Source organism: Heloderma suspectum, chromosome 2, assembly GCF_057233095.1.
Source record: "Heloderma suspectum isolate Gila_16-S chromosome 2, 16-S_ref, whole genome shotgun sequence".
In the NCBI taxonomy this organism is placed as follows: domain Eukaryota; kingdom Metazoa; phylum Chordata; class Lepidosauria; order Squamata; family Helodermatidae; genus Heloderma; species Heloderma suspectum.
This window is the reverse complement of record NC_139459.1, coordinates 72,517,218-72,534,229: the sequence shown is the minus strand read 5'-3', so window position 1 is coordinate 72,534,229 and position 17,012 is coordinate 72,517,218. Positions and strand designations below refer to the sequence as shown.

Below are 17,012 nucleotides of genomic sequence, written 5' to 3'. Positions count from 1 at the left end.
TAATGTCTGAAAAATGTGCTCACTATCTAATGTGACACAAATTTAGCTACAATGGCTTTTGTGAGCTTTTCATGTCAGGCTGACTACTCAGGTAAATGTTTATGATTGTTTGTTGGTATTTCACATTACAGTGTTTCTGTTGGTCAAGGTCAAAGGCCAAATGTATTTAACAGTTATATAAGAAATAATAATGTATAAATGATAAAATATGCCATCACTGCTAACAGTCTCAAAAGTTTGTGATAAACCCGTATGCGTAAGGGTGGGGAGAGGGGACTTCTCTACTTTTCTAATTAACTGGAATAATTGGAATAAACTGGGAGCAAAGCCACATTTTGTATGCTGGACAAAGTGACTACCATTCTTGCTGCCTGCCTACCTGCTATCAAGCCCTGCTCTGGTGCTGCTCTAGTGGTCAAAGAAACTAGTCTCAGCTGCATCTTACCTGGTTTAGTTCCAGCAGTCTGGTCAACTGTTGGTATTGCAATATATTTCTGGCTATTGTGTGCTTTGCTAACCTTGAGCTTAAGGATTCCAGGTGCGTATAAAACCCTGCAGGGTAAAAGCAGCTTGTGTATGGGAGTGGGAGGAACAGGGTGATAATTTGGAGTAGAGAAGATGTGGACATGGAAAGGGTTAAGTATCCCCCCCCACACACACACGTACTACTCCGCTCCAAATTCCTCTCACCGAAATCTGCTTTTCTTTATAAAGGAAGAAAAAGAGAAATTGTGCCAAAGCTTTGTTACATGCATTTACAACATGATGTGTAGTTAGCTCTACAAAAAAGGGATGGCATGTAGCTCAGTAGTCGGGCCCCTGTTTTGAATGTGGAACATTCCAAGTTCAATCCCTGGCATCTCAAGTTAAAAGGTCAATATTAAGCTAATCTGTTTAAAATCTTGCCTGAAGAAGAGCAACTAAATTGGGAAAAATGGAATCATAGCACCACTGGCTTTACTTGTTGGAGAAATCATGAGTTACATCCAGAAACTGCAGAATTATTGCATGCTACAGTAATAATATAAAAAGGCCTTTCTTCCCCTATACAAAGGACAAACTTCTAAATATTTTTAGAAGTTCTCATACTTAAACTAAGCTACATTTGACATTTTAGCTTCAAGGCAAGTCTCTTCCACAGAGCCAAACTTCATATTACATACACATGTGTGTAATATATCCCTGACAGCTGGTTTTTGTAATGAACCCTGTTTCAGCTCTGCCTTTCTCCTCTGAAAGAGAAAGGGTGGACAGGGAATGGTGCTGAAATGGGCAGACAGGCGATCACCAATCATGCCATCAATCACTCCCCCGCACCAGTGTGGCAATAGAGCTATGCCTATTTACACCTGAAAGGATTATGCTGCAGGAAGTGAATTGTGCTGCAGGAAGTGAATTATGCAGAAAGTGAAATATATTACTGTAACTCAGTGCTGAAAAGAAACAGTACAACAACACCAGGGATGGCTCAAAATGGCACTGATAATTTTGAAGCTGTTCCACTCACATCAAAATTGGGTTTGATTCATTGTTTTTTCAGTTAAATAGCAAAAAATATATATCTGGAGCAGGGTAAGGAGGAAGAGAAGGGAATCAGAGATTAACACTGCAATTGTATGCGTGTCTGATCAGAAGTAAGCACCACTGAATTTAGTGGGACTTGTTGTTGTTGTTCAGTTGTTCAGTTGTGTCTGACTCTTCGTGACCCCATGGACCATAGCACGCCAGGCCTTCCTGTCCTGCGCTCTCTCTCGGAGTGTGCTCAAGTTCATATTCATTGCATCGGTGATGCTATCTAGCCATCTCATCCTCTGCCGTCCCCTTCTCCTTTTGCCTTCAGTCTTTCCCAGCATTAGGGTCTTTTCCAGAGAGTTTTGTCTTCGCATTAGGTGGTCAAAATATTTGAGCTTCAGCTTCATTATCTATCCTTCCAATGAGCAGGCAGGGTTGATTTCCTTTAGGATTGACTTATCTAACCTCCTTGCAGTCCAGGGGACTCGTAAGAGTCTTCTCCAGCACCACAGTTCAAAAGCATCCATTCTTCGGTGCTCAGCCTTCCTTATAGTCCAGCTCCCACAGCCATACGTTACTACTGGGAAAACCATAGCTTTGATTAGACAGACCTTTGTCGGCAAGGTGATGTCTCTGCTTCTTACTATGCTGTCTAGGTTTGCCATAGCTTTCCTCCCAAGGAGCAAGCATCTTTTAATTTCATGGCTACAGTCACCGTCTGTGGTGATCTTGGAACCCAAGAAAGTAAAATCTGTCACTGCTTCCATTTCCTCCCCTTCTATATGCCAGGAAGTGATGGGGCCAGATGCCATGATCTTAGTTTTTTTAATGGTGAATTTCAAACCAGCTTTTGCACTCTCCACTTTCACCCTCATCAAGAGGCTCTTGAGATCCTCTTCACTTTCTGCCATTAGGGTGGTATCGTCTGCATATCAGAGGTTGTTGATAATTCTCCCAGCAATCTTAATTCCGACCAGTGATTCATCCAACCCGGCGTTTCTCATGATGTACTCTGCATATAAATTAAATAAGCAGGGTGACAATATACAGCCTTGTTGTACTCCTTTCCCAATTTTGAACCAATCGGTTGTTCCATGTCTGGTTCTTACTGTTGCTTCTTGACCCTCGTACAGGTTTCTCAGGAGACAGGTAAGGTGGTCTGGTACTCCCATCACTTTCAGAATTTGCCACAGTTTGTTGTGATCCACACAATCAAAGGCTTTAGCGTAGTCAATGAAACAGAAATAGACGTTTTTCTGGAATTCTCTTGCTTTCTCCATGACCCAGCGAATGTTGGCGATTTGATCTCTAGTTCCTCTTCCTCTTCGAAACCCAGCTTGTACTTCTGGTAGTTCTCGGTTTGCATACTGCTGAAGCCTAGCTTGTAGGATTTTGAGCATCACCTTGCTGGCATGTGATATGAGCGCAATTGTGCAGTAGTTTGAACACTCTTTGGCGTTGCCCTTCTTTGGAATTGGAATGTAAACTGACCTTTTCCAGTCTTGCGGCCATTGTTGAGTGGTCCAAATTTGTTGGCATATTGAATGCAGCACTTTAACAGCATCATCTTTTAGGATTTTAAATAGCTCAGCTGGAATACTGTAATCTCCACTAGCTTTGTTGTTACTAATGCTTCCTAAGGCCCACTTGACTTCACTCTCAAGGATGTCCGGCTCAAGTTCAGTGACCTATCATGGCTATCAGGGACATTCAGATCTTTCCTGTATAGTTCTTCTGTGTATTCTTGCCACCTCTTCTTAATCTCATCTGCTTCTGTTAGGTCCCTGCCTTCTCTGTCCTTTATCAAGCCCATCTTTGCACAAAACGTTCCCTTGAGATCTCCAATTTTTTTGAAGAGATCTCTAGTCTTTCCCATTCTGTTGTTTTCCTCGATTTCTTTGCATTGTTCATTTAAGAAGGCCTTCTTGTCTCTCCTTGCTATTCTCTGGAACTCTGCATTCAGTTGGCTATATCTTCCCCTTTCTCCCTTGCTTTTCGCTTCCCTTCTTTCCTCAGCTACTTGTAAAGCCTCATCAGACAGCCACTTGGCTTTCTTGCATTTCTTTTTCTTTGGGATGGAGTTCGTTGCTGCCTCCTGAACAATGTTATGGACCTCCGTCCATAGTTCCTCAGGCACTCTGTCTATCAGGTCTAATCCCTAAAATCTATTCCTCACCTCCACTGTATATTCATAAGGAATATGATTTAGGTCATACCTGAACGGTTTAGTGGTTTTCCCGACGTTCTTCAATTTAAGCTGAAATTTTGCAAGAAGCAGCTCATGATCTGAGCCACAGTCAGCTCCAGGTCTTGTTTTTACTGACTGTATACAGCTTCTCCATCTTTGGCAGCAAAGTACATAATCAATCTGATTTCGATATTGACCATCTGGTGATGTCCATGTGTAGAGTCGTCTCTTGTGCTGTTGGAAAAGAGTGTTTGCTATGATCAGCGTGTTCTCTTGGCAAAACTCTATTAGCTTTTGTCCTGCTTCATTTTGTACACCAAAGCCATGCCTGCCTGTTATCCCGGTGATTTCTTGACTTCCTACTTTAGCATTCCAATCCCCTATGATGAAGACAACATCTTTTTTTTGGTGTTAGTTCTAGAAGGTGTTGTAGGTCTTCATAGAACTGATCAACCTCAGCTTCTTCGGCATCAGTGGTTGGGGCATAGACTTGAATTAATGTGATGCTGAATGGTTTGCCGTGGATTCGTACTGAGATCATTCTGTTGTTTTTAAGATTGTACCCCAGTACTGCTTTTCCCACCCTTTTGTTGACTATGAGTGCTACTCCATTGCTTCTAAGGGATTCTTGCCCACAGTAGTAGATATGATGGTCACCTGAATTAAATTCGCCCATGCTTGTCCATTTTAGTTCGCTGATTCCCAAGATGTCAATGTTCAATCTTGCCATCTCATGTTTGACCACCTCCAGCTTACCTTGATTCATTGATCTGACATTTCAGGTTCCTAAACAATATTGTTCTTTACAGCATCGGATTTTCTTTTCACCACCAGACACATCCACAGCTGAGTGTCCTTTCAGCTTTGGCCCAGCCGCTTCACTCTTTCTGGCGCTACTTGGACATTCCCTCTGCTCTTCCCCAGTAGAATATTGGACACCTTTCGACCTCAGGGGCTCATCTTCCGGCGTCATATCTTTTAGCCTTGTGATACTTTCCATGGGGTTTTCTTGGCAAGAATACTGGAGTGGGTTGCCATTTCCTTCTCCAGTGGACCACATTTTGTCAGAACTCTCTGCCATGACCTGTCCGTCTTGGGTGGCCCTGCACGGCATAGCTTATGGCTTCACTGAGTTACGCAAGCCCCTTCGCCACAACAAGACAGTGATCCATGAAGGGGATCATGGATCACTTATGTTATATAGTACTGTATCAAGTACTACGTTGAGCCATCACTTTAATGCTGCTTACAGCTAACAGTGGAAGAGTGATGCCTCAGCAGTGCCAAAAGATCCTAGTGGGGACTTAGGCCCAAGTAAATGTGCTGAAGAACCTGTAAAATCAATCAGCAAATAAAAATAGGGGCTGGGGTGGGAAGCCACAAAACTATTTTTCCTCAAATTACTGGATCAATTTCATTAATTTTTGATTGAATCACTGTTTTTCACCAGCTCTAAACAACATAAAAACACTGTAATGCAATGGTTTAGCAGTGTCATCAGCTGGATTCTTTGCAATAACTAGGCCAATGAATTGTATTAATTCCAAAGCCTGGGTGGGAATGAAGGGGAGGGGATGGAAGGGCATGTGAGTCTCATAGCAGGATGAATGCTGCTTCTGGCTGCTGCATCCTGGAGAGGAACGGGTGGTTCCAACCTGGTCCGCTTTGCTGTTTCCAGTTAACTCAACTCTGCCCGCTGTGCAAAGTCTTCTGCCCTTCCCATTTCCTTTCTCCTCCTTCTCCCAGGTAGGGGCTGCATTCCTAAATCCATGTTCTCTGAAGTAAATCTCACAGAATGAAATGGGATTTACTTCCAAGTAAACATAGGCTCTTAGCCTGTGATGATGGATATTGTGGGGATTGTTATGTTATATAGTACTGTATCAAGTACTACGTTGAGCCATCACTTTAACGCTGCTTACAGCTAACAGTGGAAGAGTGATGCCTCAGCAGTGCCAAAAGATCCTAGTGGGGAAGCAGCTCAAGAATAATTCCTCCCCCAAATCACTGAAACATTATTGTACTTTTGTTAAATTAATAAGGTGATGAATAAACAGATAAATGCATAAACATTCATGTGGTACTCTTAAAAATAATTACAGACAAACAGCATGGGAAGAGCAAGACTGTTGGCTGAGCCAGCCTTCAACTTGCTAGTATGCACATGTAAGCAGTGAGGCCATAAGATCTGATCCAAGAGGAGGAGCCAAGATATGGTAAAACTGCCTCACACAGTCTCTCAACTTGTATAAGTAGAGAGATGTTGAGTGAGCAAGTAGACTTGGTACCATTTTTGGAGATTTTAGCTGTAAACATTACTACCAACTTGGCCATAGATGTAGAATAAAGTATCTATTATTTAACTCTTGCTCTTTGTGGAAATTAGTATAGTGCTTTTCTTAAGGATCACCACCTGGCTCTTTCCTTTTATGCGACTAATTTAGCAGACTCTCATGGCAATCATGGGATCAGCTTTCATTTATACATGGTGGAGGCATCAACAATTTATCCCAAAGGGGGTTCACCATCACAACACATTTATCACTTCAATTGCAAGGCTGAGAAGAAGCCAGGATCAACCTACAACTAAGGGCTGTGAGATGAGTTCTCTCTTTATACTTGTCTTCACCCTTAGATAAGCAAACATCTTCTCTCTATACCCTTGATCTCCCTGGCATGTCCCTCTCAGCAGCTCCACTTGCCTTCAGTTTGTGAGGGACTCCAAACAAGGCATGGAGATTAAGAAGTAGTAGAGGACAAACTGTACAGAACTACTCAGTACAACTTTAGTCTTCTTCAATTCAGTACTTTTATGTAAGTCACCTATCACACCCTCCCTTTGCCTCAGCCTTCAGAAAGATCACATTAGCAGGCAAACTTTGCAATCTGTATAAACTCTGGTCTTTAACGTAATATCATATGATCTACTGAAAAATAAAGTAACATAAACATAGTAACTACAAGGTGGTGTATGCCCAATTTTGCATTACTCCAATCAATGTCTTTGGCATACTATGAAATAAGGGTTATTTTCTGCTATTCTGCCTGGTCCTCTTAAATTGGACTTTCAAAATGGAAAATACCATCATAAAAATCTTTGACCTATATGGATTTGCTGAGTCAGCATGCCTGTCATTTTTTTTAAAAAATCCATCTAAAAGCACCCATGTTCACCTGTTTTCCAGGCTAATGGGTCTTAATCTGGACTTTTTTATGAAGAAAACATTATATACCCTTGCTCCTTTTCGCATATCAACCAATTCTCTCTGTTATTAAGACGAGGAGGCTAGAGCTACACAAGTAAACTTTAGACAGATAGCTGCATAACGACTTCAGTACTACTTTTATTTCCTTTGTAATAATTGCTAGGATTCTGTTTGCCTTTTGATACCTGCATTGCATTGTGTTTCTACTTTAAATAGTTGATGTCGAGATCTGTTACTTGAGAGTCAATAGTTAATCTGGGGCAAATGATGTACATCTAATTAGGATTATATCTCAAATATGCATATCTTTGGAGTAATCTATAATGAATTTCTTGCTTGCTTCTCTAGTTCAAGATTCTTCAGTAAAAATTGTGAGGTCATAGACCAATGCATTGCTAGCACATTTTTAAGTTTTAAGTAGTAAAACAATTCCAGACTCCATGAAAGAGCATGAATAAGTGGTGATTGTCCTTTCCTGGTGGAATAAGAACAGCCAAAAATTGTCCTCTTATTTGATGGAATAGGCTGCCTACACTGTACAATGTAGGGATACAATAAAGGAAGGATGAGGATACCCCTCCAGCCTTTCAGATCACATGTGATTATTCTTCAAGGGTACTTATATCCCTATCTGTGAATCGTATTCTTCTCTATTGAGATGTCTCCTTTCACCTGCCCTCTAAAACTAAAATGGTGCCCCTTGTAATATAGCTGGATCTTAAGATTATTGATGAAAAGGATGGATATGTGGCTTGGCCTCTTTTGTACCGAAATGCTTCCATTCTCTTGCCTCTCCACACTACTTTTTAGTACTTTGAAAATTCCTTCACATTTTTGGAATCAAGTCTAATATGTGATGTTCAAATAACAGCAACCACTTTGAGGCAATTTAGACATGGACATTAGTGTTGTGCCAAACCCTGCTCTCTACTTCTGAAAAATTCTTCCCTCCCTGTGAAGGACATTGTTTTTTCAGCCTCTTTTGCAGGGAAGGGGTGAAATGAAAAGAAACTTCTAACTAGCCATGGGCTCCATTTACCTTATTAAAGGCATAATCCTACGCATACTTAGAAAAAGTCCTACAACTCCCAGCATGCCCCAGCAAATGCTCTTAGTATCCAAGGGGGATTCTATCTATTTTTACTAGTAGAGTGCCCCCCATGAGATCATTCACAGTGCTGCAGGGCTTCTCTCAGACAGGCTTTTAGGCTGCAGCAGTTCCTGGGATGCCCATGTGACCACATAATGTTGCATAGTCACACCGGCATTCCAGGAACGGCTGCAGCCTAAAAGCCTGTCTGAGAAGAGCCCTCTGATGCTGTGAGTACAGGGCATTTTAATAGTAAAAAATAGATTAAAGATCCCTTCAACAGTTAACAAAGTAAATGGAACCCGTGCCTCATCCACTTCCCAATTTAAAATTGCATCAAAATTCATCCCCTTCCCAGCCTCTGTTGCAACAACTCTTCACTTCACCCCCAGTGCCACACAAATTGCTGAAAATTAAAAGGAAGAAATATTCAGCACAGCACTAGCTTACATAAGCACTAACTCTGGATGGATCTCCTGACTGTACTTCTTTTGAATTTTTAATCTTAATGCTATTTTTATAATGCCATAAAATCTTCAGTATCCAGAGAACATGTGACAAAATGCACTTCTCAAAGTACCGCATACTAGCAAAGTTGAAGGAGTGCCTACATTAAGCTACTTGTGGTACAAATGTCCTCTATAAACAAAAATAGTTTTACTCTGGTTTTATATTATTCTGAATTTCAGATTGAAATTCAAATGCCCCTCTGACAGGAAAACTAGAAACTAATCAACTAAATAGAGTAATTGACCATTTGCTGTCCTTCAACAGTATTGCAAAAGCTCCTGCCTCAGGTACTCTGTTGTTTTTATGCAGAGGCTGTCAGAGCCATACCCAAACTTCAGCTGTGAGCTGTTAGTGACCGCAGCCAAAAAGATCCTCTTGTGAGCAGGTCTCCTACATGTGAGGCTTTCTCACAAGGAGGCCTCTGGCTCAGTCTAGTACTCCTTCTGAGTTCCTGTCTTTTCAGGTGGCATCTCTCCTGAGGGCTTGGGGGCTTCTCTGCCTCCACCTCTGAGGCAGTGTCCTCATCCTCCACACGTGATACGCTCATGGTAGTCACCCCTGAGGGCCAGGGCTTCTCCTGGTCTACTGGGGGATCCTGAGCATTGCTGGTGGCGAGTGGGTCCTGGTCCTCCAGCTCTTCATCTGAGGAGTCATCTTCCAGCGGGGGCATGACAGTTGTCCTACCCAGGGTTTGTCTGACAGATGAAAAAGCAAACCATTGTTTGTTTTCTCAATCCCTGGGTTGTTTCCCTCCTTCTTTGCCCACTCCCTCCCTGTATCCCAAATGCCTTTGCATCACTGTAGTACTGTCATGTATATGGCTGGGTTTTTTTTTACCACTCTTGCCCACTGCCTCTATAGCCTGGCAAAACAACCCATGAACAACCCACAGTTCATGCATAACAACCCATGGTTTAAACAACCCAGAGATCACAACCCAACAACAAACCATGGGTTCTCTTACTGGGTTGTTTGTGGTTAACAAACCATGGTTTGTTAGCATGGCTGGGTTCGCATGACAACCCAGAATTCAACAACCGATGGGTTAAATAAACTATGGGTTTAGCGTTATTTGCAAAACAGTGTCACAGTAGACCTAACAGGATTGCATCTAAGATGTTTCCTCTGCTGATATGGGGTGCAATTCTTTTTTCCAAGGGGTGCTTATTTTCTATTCAAATGGGGATTAAGTCCCATTGACAGGAAATATTATATATATACTCTTAAAATTTAGTAGGCATTTACTTTTATGCATGAGCAACTAGATGCAGTATCATAGACTTGCAGTATAATCTACTCAGAAACAAGCCGCACTGAGTTCAATGGGACTTACTCTAAGATAAGTGACTATAGGATTGTAGCCTTAGAGTGCAATCCTACGCATGCTTATTCAGAAGGAAATCCCGTTGTGTTCAATGGTGCTGTCTCCTTAGTAAGTGTGTTTAGGATTATTGCCCTAACCTATAACCTGTTTCTTAATTTTGTTTATAGAATCATAGAATCATAGAATAGTAGGGTTGGAAGGGGCCTACAAGGCTATCGAGTCCAACCCCCTGCTCAATGCAGGAATCCAAGTCAGAGCATCCCTGACAGATGGCTGTCCAGCCTCGTCTTGAATGCCTCCAGTGTGGGAGAGCCCACCACCTCCCTAGGTAATTGGTTCCACTGTCGTATTGCTCTAACAGTCAGGAAGTTTTTCCTGATGTTCAGCCGGAATCTGGCTTCCTGTAACTTGAGCCCATTATTCCGTGTCCTGCACTCTGGGATGATCAAGAAGAGATCCTGGCCTTCTTCTCTGTGACAACCTTTCAAGTACTTGAAGAGTGCTATCATATCTCCCCTCAGTCTTCTCTTCTCAAGGCTAAACATGCCCAGTTCTTTCAGTCTCTCTTCATAGGGCTTTGTTTCCAGTCCTCTGATCATCTTTGTCGCCCTCCTCTGAACCCTCTCCAGTTTGTCTGCATCCTTCTTAAAGTGTGGTGCCCAGAACTGGACACAGTACTCCAGATGAGGCCTAACCAGTGCTGAGCAGACAGGAACTAGTACGTCCCGGGATTTGGAAGCTATGCTTCTGTTAATGCAGCCCAAAACAGCATTTGCCTTTTTTGCAGCCACATCACATTGTTGGCTCATATTCAGCTTGTGATCGACAACAATTCCAAGATCCTTCTCACTTGTAGTGTTGTTGAGCCATGTATCCCCCATCTTGTAACTGTGCATAGGGTTTCCTTTTCCTAGGTGCAGAACTTGGCATTTATCCCTATTAAAGGTCATTCTGTTGTTTTCTGCCTAGCGCTCCAGTCTATCCAGATCACTTTGAATTTTGTTTCTGTCTTCCAAAGTATTAGCTATCCCGTCCAATTTTGTGTCACCTGAAAATCTGATCAGCATTCCCTGCACCTCCTCCTCCAAGTCATTCATAAAAATGTTGAAGAGCACTGGGCCCAGGACTGAGCCCTGCGGTACCCCACTCATTACCTCTCCCCAGTTTGAGAGGGTCCCATTGATAAACACTCTTTGAGTCTGATTCTGTAGCCAACTGTGGATCCACCGGATCATTGTTTCATTTAGCCCACTTTGAGCTAGTTTGCTCATCAGGATATCATGGGGCACTTTGTCGAAAGCTTTGCTGAAGTCGAGGTATATGATGTCTACAGCATTCCCACAGTCTACAAGGGAGGTTACTTGATCAAAAAATGAGATCAGATTTGTCTGGCAGGACTTGTTTTTGACAAATCCATGTTGGCTTCGAGTAATCACGGCATTGTTTTCAAGGTGCTTCCTGATGGATTGCTTTATCATCTGCTCCAAAATTTTCCCAGGGATTGATGTCAGACTGACTGGTCTGTAGTTCCCAGGTTTATTTATTCTCACAGCTTGTTTATGAATAAATTTGAAAATAGTCTAGGGCTGGTAGTTCTTTGTTACATCTTTCATTGAGATCACCTGTTTAAATGGTGCAACATGTGTGAATTAATAAATACATTGAAGAAGACAGATTTCATAATAATCCTGAATTAGTTTCATTAACATTTTATTTTTGGAGGGGAGCAAAAGGTGCTGTGTGGGGCAGCTTTGCAAACTGACTGTGAAGTGAGAGACTAAACTCATTTCCCCCTTAAAGTCAGATCCAGTAGGCTTGGGTACAACTGCACCATGCTGGCATGAAATTTAAGATAAGGTTGCCACCTTTACAGGAACAAGGATATGGCATGTAGTCTTGAGGTGTTCAGACTCTTCTTCCCTTACCCTCATGCCTTTATAGATTCTGCTCCCCACAATGTGCTGAACTTGAATGAGGAAGTCATATGTGATACATGTATTATTTTGCAGTACTTCTCTTATTTTTATATTCATCTTATGGTTTTCTACCTCTTTGTTCTGGTGCTCATGCATTGGATATCTTCCACCTATATGTTATCTTCTAGCCATTTTACAATATACAGATAGAACAGTAAAGTATACAAAAGATAGGTAATATTGTACTCCAGCTCCCCAGATGTGCTGGCTGAAGGGGGTTATGCTGCTGCAGAGGTCTCTCTCCATTGGCGGGGGAGGAATCTATCCCAAGGCACCAATTATGCCCATAGAAATAAAGCTATTGCTGGAAGTGTTCCCACTGGCAGTACTCAGTAGAAGACCCCAAAATGGCTGGATCCAGAGCCCCTTCATTCCCCAGTAAAGGCTCCAGGATCAGACCCCTATCATGGTTATTTTCCTTCTCAATTAGAGGTGGAAAAAAGAGGCTGAGATCTGCTAAAGAAAAAATAGTGACATCCCCCCCCTCCCCCATACACATTCCTCCTGCGCTGGCTGCCTGTGCTTTTCCAGGGCTCTGGATATAGCAGTAGCTCCACAAAATATCTCCTCGCTGACCCATGTCAAGATTGCTGTAACTACATACCAATTCTTTGGGAACAGATTCACTCTAATGGGTGCAGATGGCCATATCATTAATTTAAATTAAAAGGAAGCTGACCAGACTTTAGTGGTCAGACTGTGGACTTAAGAAATGAATATATCTGTCTGTATTTTATTACACATCCTCTGAAGCCAAAATCCATGGAAAAGAAAAATGAAACTCACCGTTTTCTTCAAGATTTTGACAGCAAATGGTTTTTGTGTTCCCTTCTGCCTGCATCTATAGACAACAGATGTAGCACCCCTGAATGAAAGATAGCACAAATTCATATTCAGGTAGGTGAAATATATATTTGTAATATTATATATTAGGTTACATATTGATTTCTCTCATGACCAGGTTTACTTCAAACTCTGAAATTAAAAGATAAAAAATTTCACTACGTGAATTGAAATTTTATTTTCAATTTTGATCCGAACACTTGCTTTAGATTTATTTCTATTGTCCTCTATATTTTTATTTCTTTTTTCCTCTATTTTCACATCTCTGCCAAGTGATTGTGCCCACAACCACAATCCCATTGGCCACCTGTATTCAGTTTAGCAGTCATCAACAGCAAAAAGGCTCAAGTGGTAGTGACATTGAAATGCTTCTACAGAACAGAAAACTATTTCCTTAGTAACTTTTCTGTTCTGCAAGAGAGTTATAATTTCACTGTCGGAATGACTTTTGGCACATTGGGAAATGTAATCTTCAACTGTCAGTTGTGATAATGTCTTAGTTATTTTCAGTCTTCAACTTTCATACAGGCCTCAAATATATAAAAAAATGATGACAGAACTAGGTGAGATGCTTTCTTATATGGAATATTTATGCTCCAACATTATAAAAGTTGTTTGGTAGAATTCTTTGAACATTCATACAACATGGATGTATCCACCACTTCTCTAATGAAGAATATGTTGATTTATAACATATTTTAGCAAGACTTCTAATTGCCATTGGTGCATCCACACTCCTTATTAAGCTGTTCAGATATTTTGAAAAAATGTGGGGAAGTGATGTAAATATGCCTTAATCCTAGGCATATGTTCACTGAGTGAATGACATTCATTTCTATTGAAACATTTGAGATGGTTATACAGAAAGAAGGTGAAAGGGAACTGAAATCCTAGAACTAGAATTAAGGTCAAGTAGCCCTGACACAGTAACACAGTAACTACATTCTAAAAGAAGCTGTAGCAAAAAGCAGATGTCAAAGGAAAGAAATAAGAAAAAGGAGCTTTGAGTAAAAGTCCCTTCAATAAAAGTGAAGGAATCAATAATACTTTGGCCATTCAACAAATTGTCAGAAATGGCAATTGAGAAAAATCCTGTAATAATGGCTGTCCTTTCTTCCATTCCCATCTACACTTTACCCTTCCTTCCTCAAGTCAGTGTTTGACAGACAAAACTCTTCTCTCAAACTATTCTACAGGACATACATGTCTCCCTTGTCCCCTGTTTCAGCACCTCTGAGAAGGGTGTGCAGGAGGAAATGGGGTGGCAACAGCTACAAAAATGTAATACCTTTGGATTTGGGAACTAGGGTACATGTGAAGTTCATATGAATTAGCTGCAAAAGAGTCACTGGCCCCAGCAATAATGGCACACAGTCATTATCCTGAATCAAATGCTAGCTCAACTGTCAGTTTTGTCCCTACCTCCATGCTTCAAGCCATCTGTCTGCCGTATTTTTAAAAGCACCACATGATGCATTTCTCTGTTCATTTGTCATCTTATTAATGTTTCTAAGAACTTTTTTTAAAAGTGCAAGATGCTCCAATGGAGAACTGAGGAAGTTTCCTTGGTGATATCATAAGAGGCCATACACAGTTGGTTTCTGCAGCGAACTTGCAGTACCTATTTCAGTCGAGAGTGACAATGAAGAAGAAAGGTACGTTTGGACTGAATGTAGTGATGGAACTTCCAGAGTTGCCCCACTGCTCTAAAATTTCAGATCTGTCTTCACTTTGTGTTTCACAAACCAGACCAGCACATTCAGAAGGAAAAAGCATTTTGCTTGGAAAATCATCTACAATTATACTTCACATCTTTAAAAAGAATTGGAGCAATTCTGTACTGCATTCCAAATTCATGCATGCATGCATTCGTTCATTATCATCATCATCACCATCACAAATCTAATCCTGTCTACATTTTTATCTGGGTAAATTCTTGCAGTCTTATCTAGACTTTTATAAATAAATATATTTCAATATAAATCCTATTTCATCTTATCAAAGAGATGCTCCCAAAATAAAAATTATGCAAAAGAATGGAAGTTCAAGGGAAAATACTTTGCACAAAATAGTGCCCTTAAACCAATCACATGGACAAGTCAACAGATCAAATCTTATAAAACCTAATTTTTAGAAAGCATTTGTACATGCTTAAGAGATTTGGTGTGTAATTTTGTGAAAAAGTGGGGCGATACGAAACTGATATCCTGCACCTCACAGTATACAAAGTTTTAATTTGTGGGAGAGGCAGTAAGCCTCCTCACCACCAAAGAATTCATAGGATGGAAACATTTGGTTTGGGGAACACTGGGTTCTGGTTGTTCTTTCAGACTTCAGTTCTGTTTGTTTTCCCTTTTTTGATCAATTTGCTTTTTTCTTTTACTTTTATAAATTCCTCTTGCCTTATTCCTTCTCAGGTAAAAGTAGACATGATGTGGGAGATCCAGGAACATAATCCCCAATTAAAAACAATACACACACACACACACACACGTTAATAGAAGCCGTAAAGGAGTAAATAATTCAGATAGTGTCTGTGGTGCTGGGGAGGGTGGGGTTAACCCTTTCTAAATGCCATTTTGCAGACTGATAAAATCTCTCTCACACAACCAGATGCTATTTGACCTGTAAACAGAAATGTGTTAGAATTTTGTCTACTTTGATTTTTGACAAGAAAGAAAACCTCGTCTTTTAGATTTTGTATCTATGGCTCTTAGCTCCTAGATTTTTAAGTATTGGTCTGACAGATAAACTAGCATCATCATAGCTTAAATGTGCCACATTTCTATGATAAACCATGCCTAAAGCAGCTCACATTAATTAAAAATCTAGTCTCATCTGTTTAGACTTCCAAACAATAAAGATGTTCTGAATTTACTGCACATCAAAGAATCCCCACCTAGAAAGCAGAACATCCAAAATAGTTTGTTTATTTATTTGCAACATTTGTATACTGCTCCACAACTAAACAGATCCCAGAGTGGTGATCAACAAGAGGTAAAAAGAAGAAAAGATAAAAAGAATGAAACATGATATTAATATTATTATTTGAAAAACAGAGGGCCAATAAAACCAAGGCTGGTTAACCAAGGAAGGCTTCCTGGAAAAGAGCTGTTTTCAGAAGGCACCAAAACAATTGTGCTGCCTCCATCTCTCTTTGCAATACCAGCTCCAAAACATGTTAGAAACTAATCAGTATAGTACATTTCTTTCTTTTTGAAAATCAGATGGTTCACCAAGCCAACTGTTTCACCATTATAACCTAATGTATGGCCAAGATCCAAATGTATGGCCAAGATTTTAAAAAAGGAAATTCTAAAGGCAGATTTAGAAACAATTCCAACAAGAAAAAAGGTGGAAGACAACAGAAGAGGCCAATGTGGCTTCACAAAAAGCTTAGGGATGACCTGAAAACAAAAAAGGACACATATAGGAAGTGGAAGGAAGTCCAAGCTACAAAGAAAGAGTACAGGTAGGTAGAATTGCAGGGATGGTGTCAGGAAGGCTAAAGCTGAGAACGAGCTGAGGTTAGCAAGGGATGCTAAAAGCAACAAAAAGGCTTTCTTCAGATACATGCATAGTAAAAGACAGGAAAGAAATGGTGGTTCACCTATTAAATAAGGATGGCAAAATGATAACAGATGACAAAGAAAAGGCAGAAGTGCTCAATTCCTACTTTGGCTCAGTCTTCTCCCAAAAGAGGGTCTATGACATCCCCCCGCCCCCCGGCAAAGGTGAAGTACAGGCTAAAGGGGCAGGATTGCAGCTTGAGATCGATAGGCATATGGTCAAGGAAAACTGAATTACTTTGAATGAGTTCAAACCTCTGGGGCCAGATGAACTGCATCCTAGAGTAATACAGGAACTGGCAGAAGAACTCTCAGAACCACTGTCTATTATCTTTGAGAAATCATGGAGGACTGGTGAAGTGCCAGATGACTGGAAGAGGGCTAATGTTGTCCCTATCTTCAAAAAGGGCAAAAAGGAGGAACCTGGGAACTACAGACCGGTCAGTCTGACATCAATCCCTGGGAAAATTCTGGAGCAGATGATAAAGCAATCCATCTGTAAGCACCTTGAAAACAATGCCGTGATTACTGGAAGCCAACATGGATTTGCCAAGAATAAATCCTGCTAGAGTAATCTGATCTCACTTTTTGATCAGGTAACCTCCCTTGTGGACTATGGGAATGCTGTGGACATAATATACCTCGACTTCAGCAAAGCTTTCGACAAAGTGCCCCATGATATCCTGATGAGCAATCTAGCTCAAAGTGGGCTAGATGAAGCAGCTATCAGGTGGATCCACAGTTGGCTACAGAATCAGACTCAAAGAGTGCTTATCGATGGGATCTTCTCAAAC

At 40.9% G+C, this 17,012-nt stretch overlaps 1 protein-coding gene across 3 annotated transcripts in view; it reads right to left on the bottom strand.

Moving 5' to 3' along the window:
* CAMK4 (calcium/calmodulin dependent protein kinase IV) overlaps positions 1–17,012 on the bottom strand; it is a 142,392-nt gene that overhangs the window by 68,669 nt on the left and 56,711 nt on the right. For all 3 annotated transcript variants that reach the window (XM_084832090.1, XM_084832091.1, XM_084832089.1), the window contains exon 2: positions 12,593–12,671. In XM_084832090.1, the coding sequence (XP_084688216.1) occupies positions 12,593–12,671 (79 nt within the window). The remainder of the gene's footprint in view (positions 1–12,592; positions 12,672–17,012) is intronic.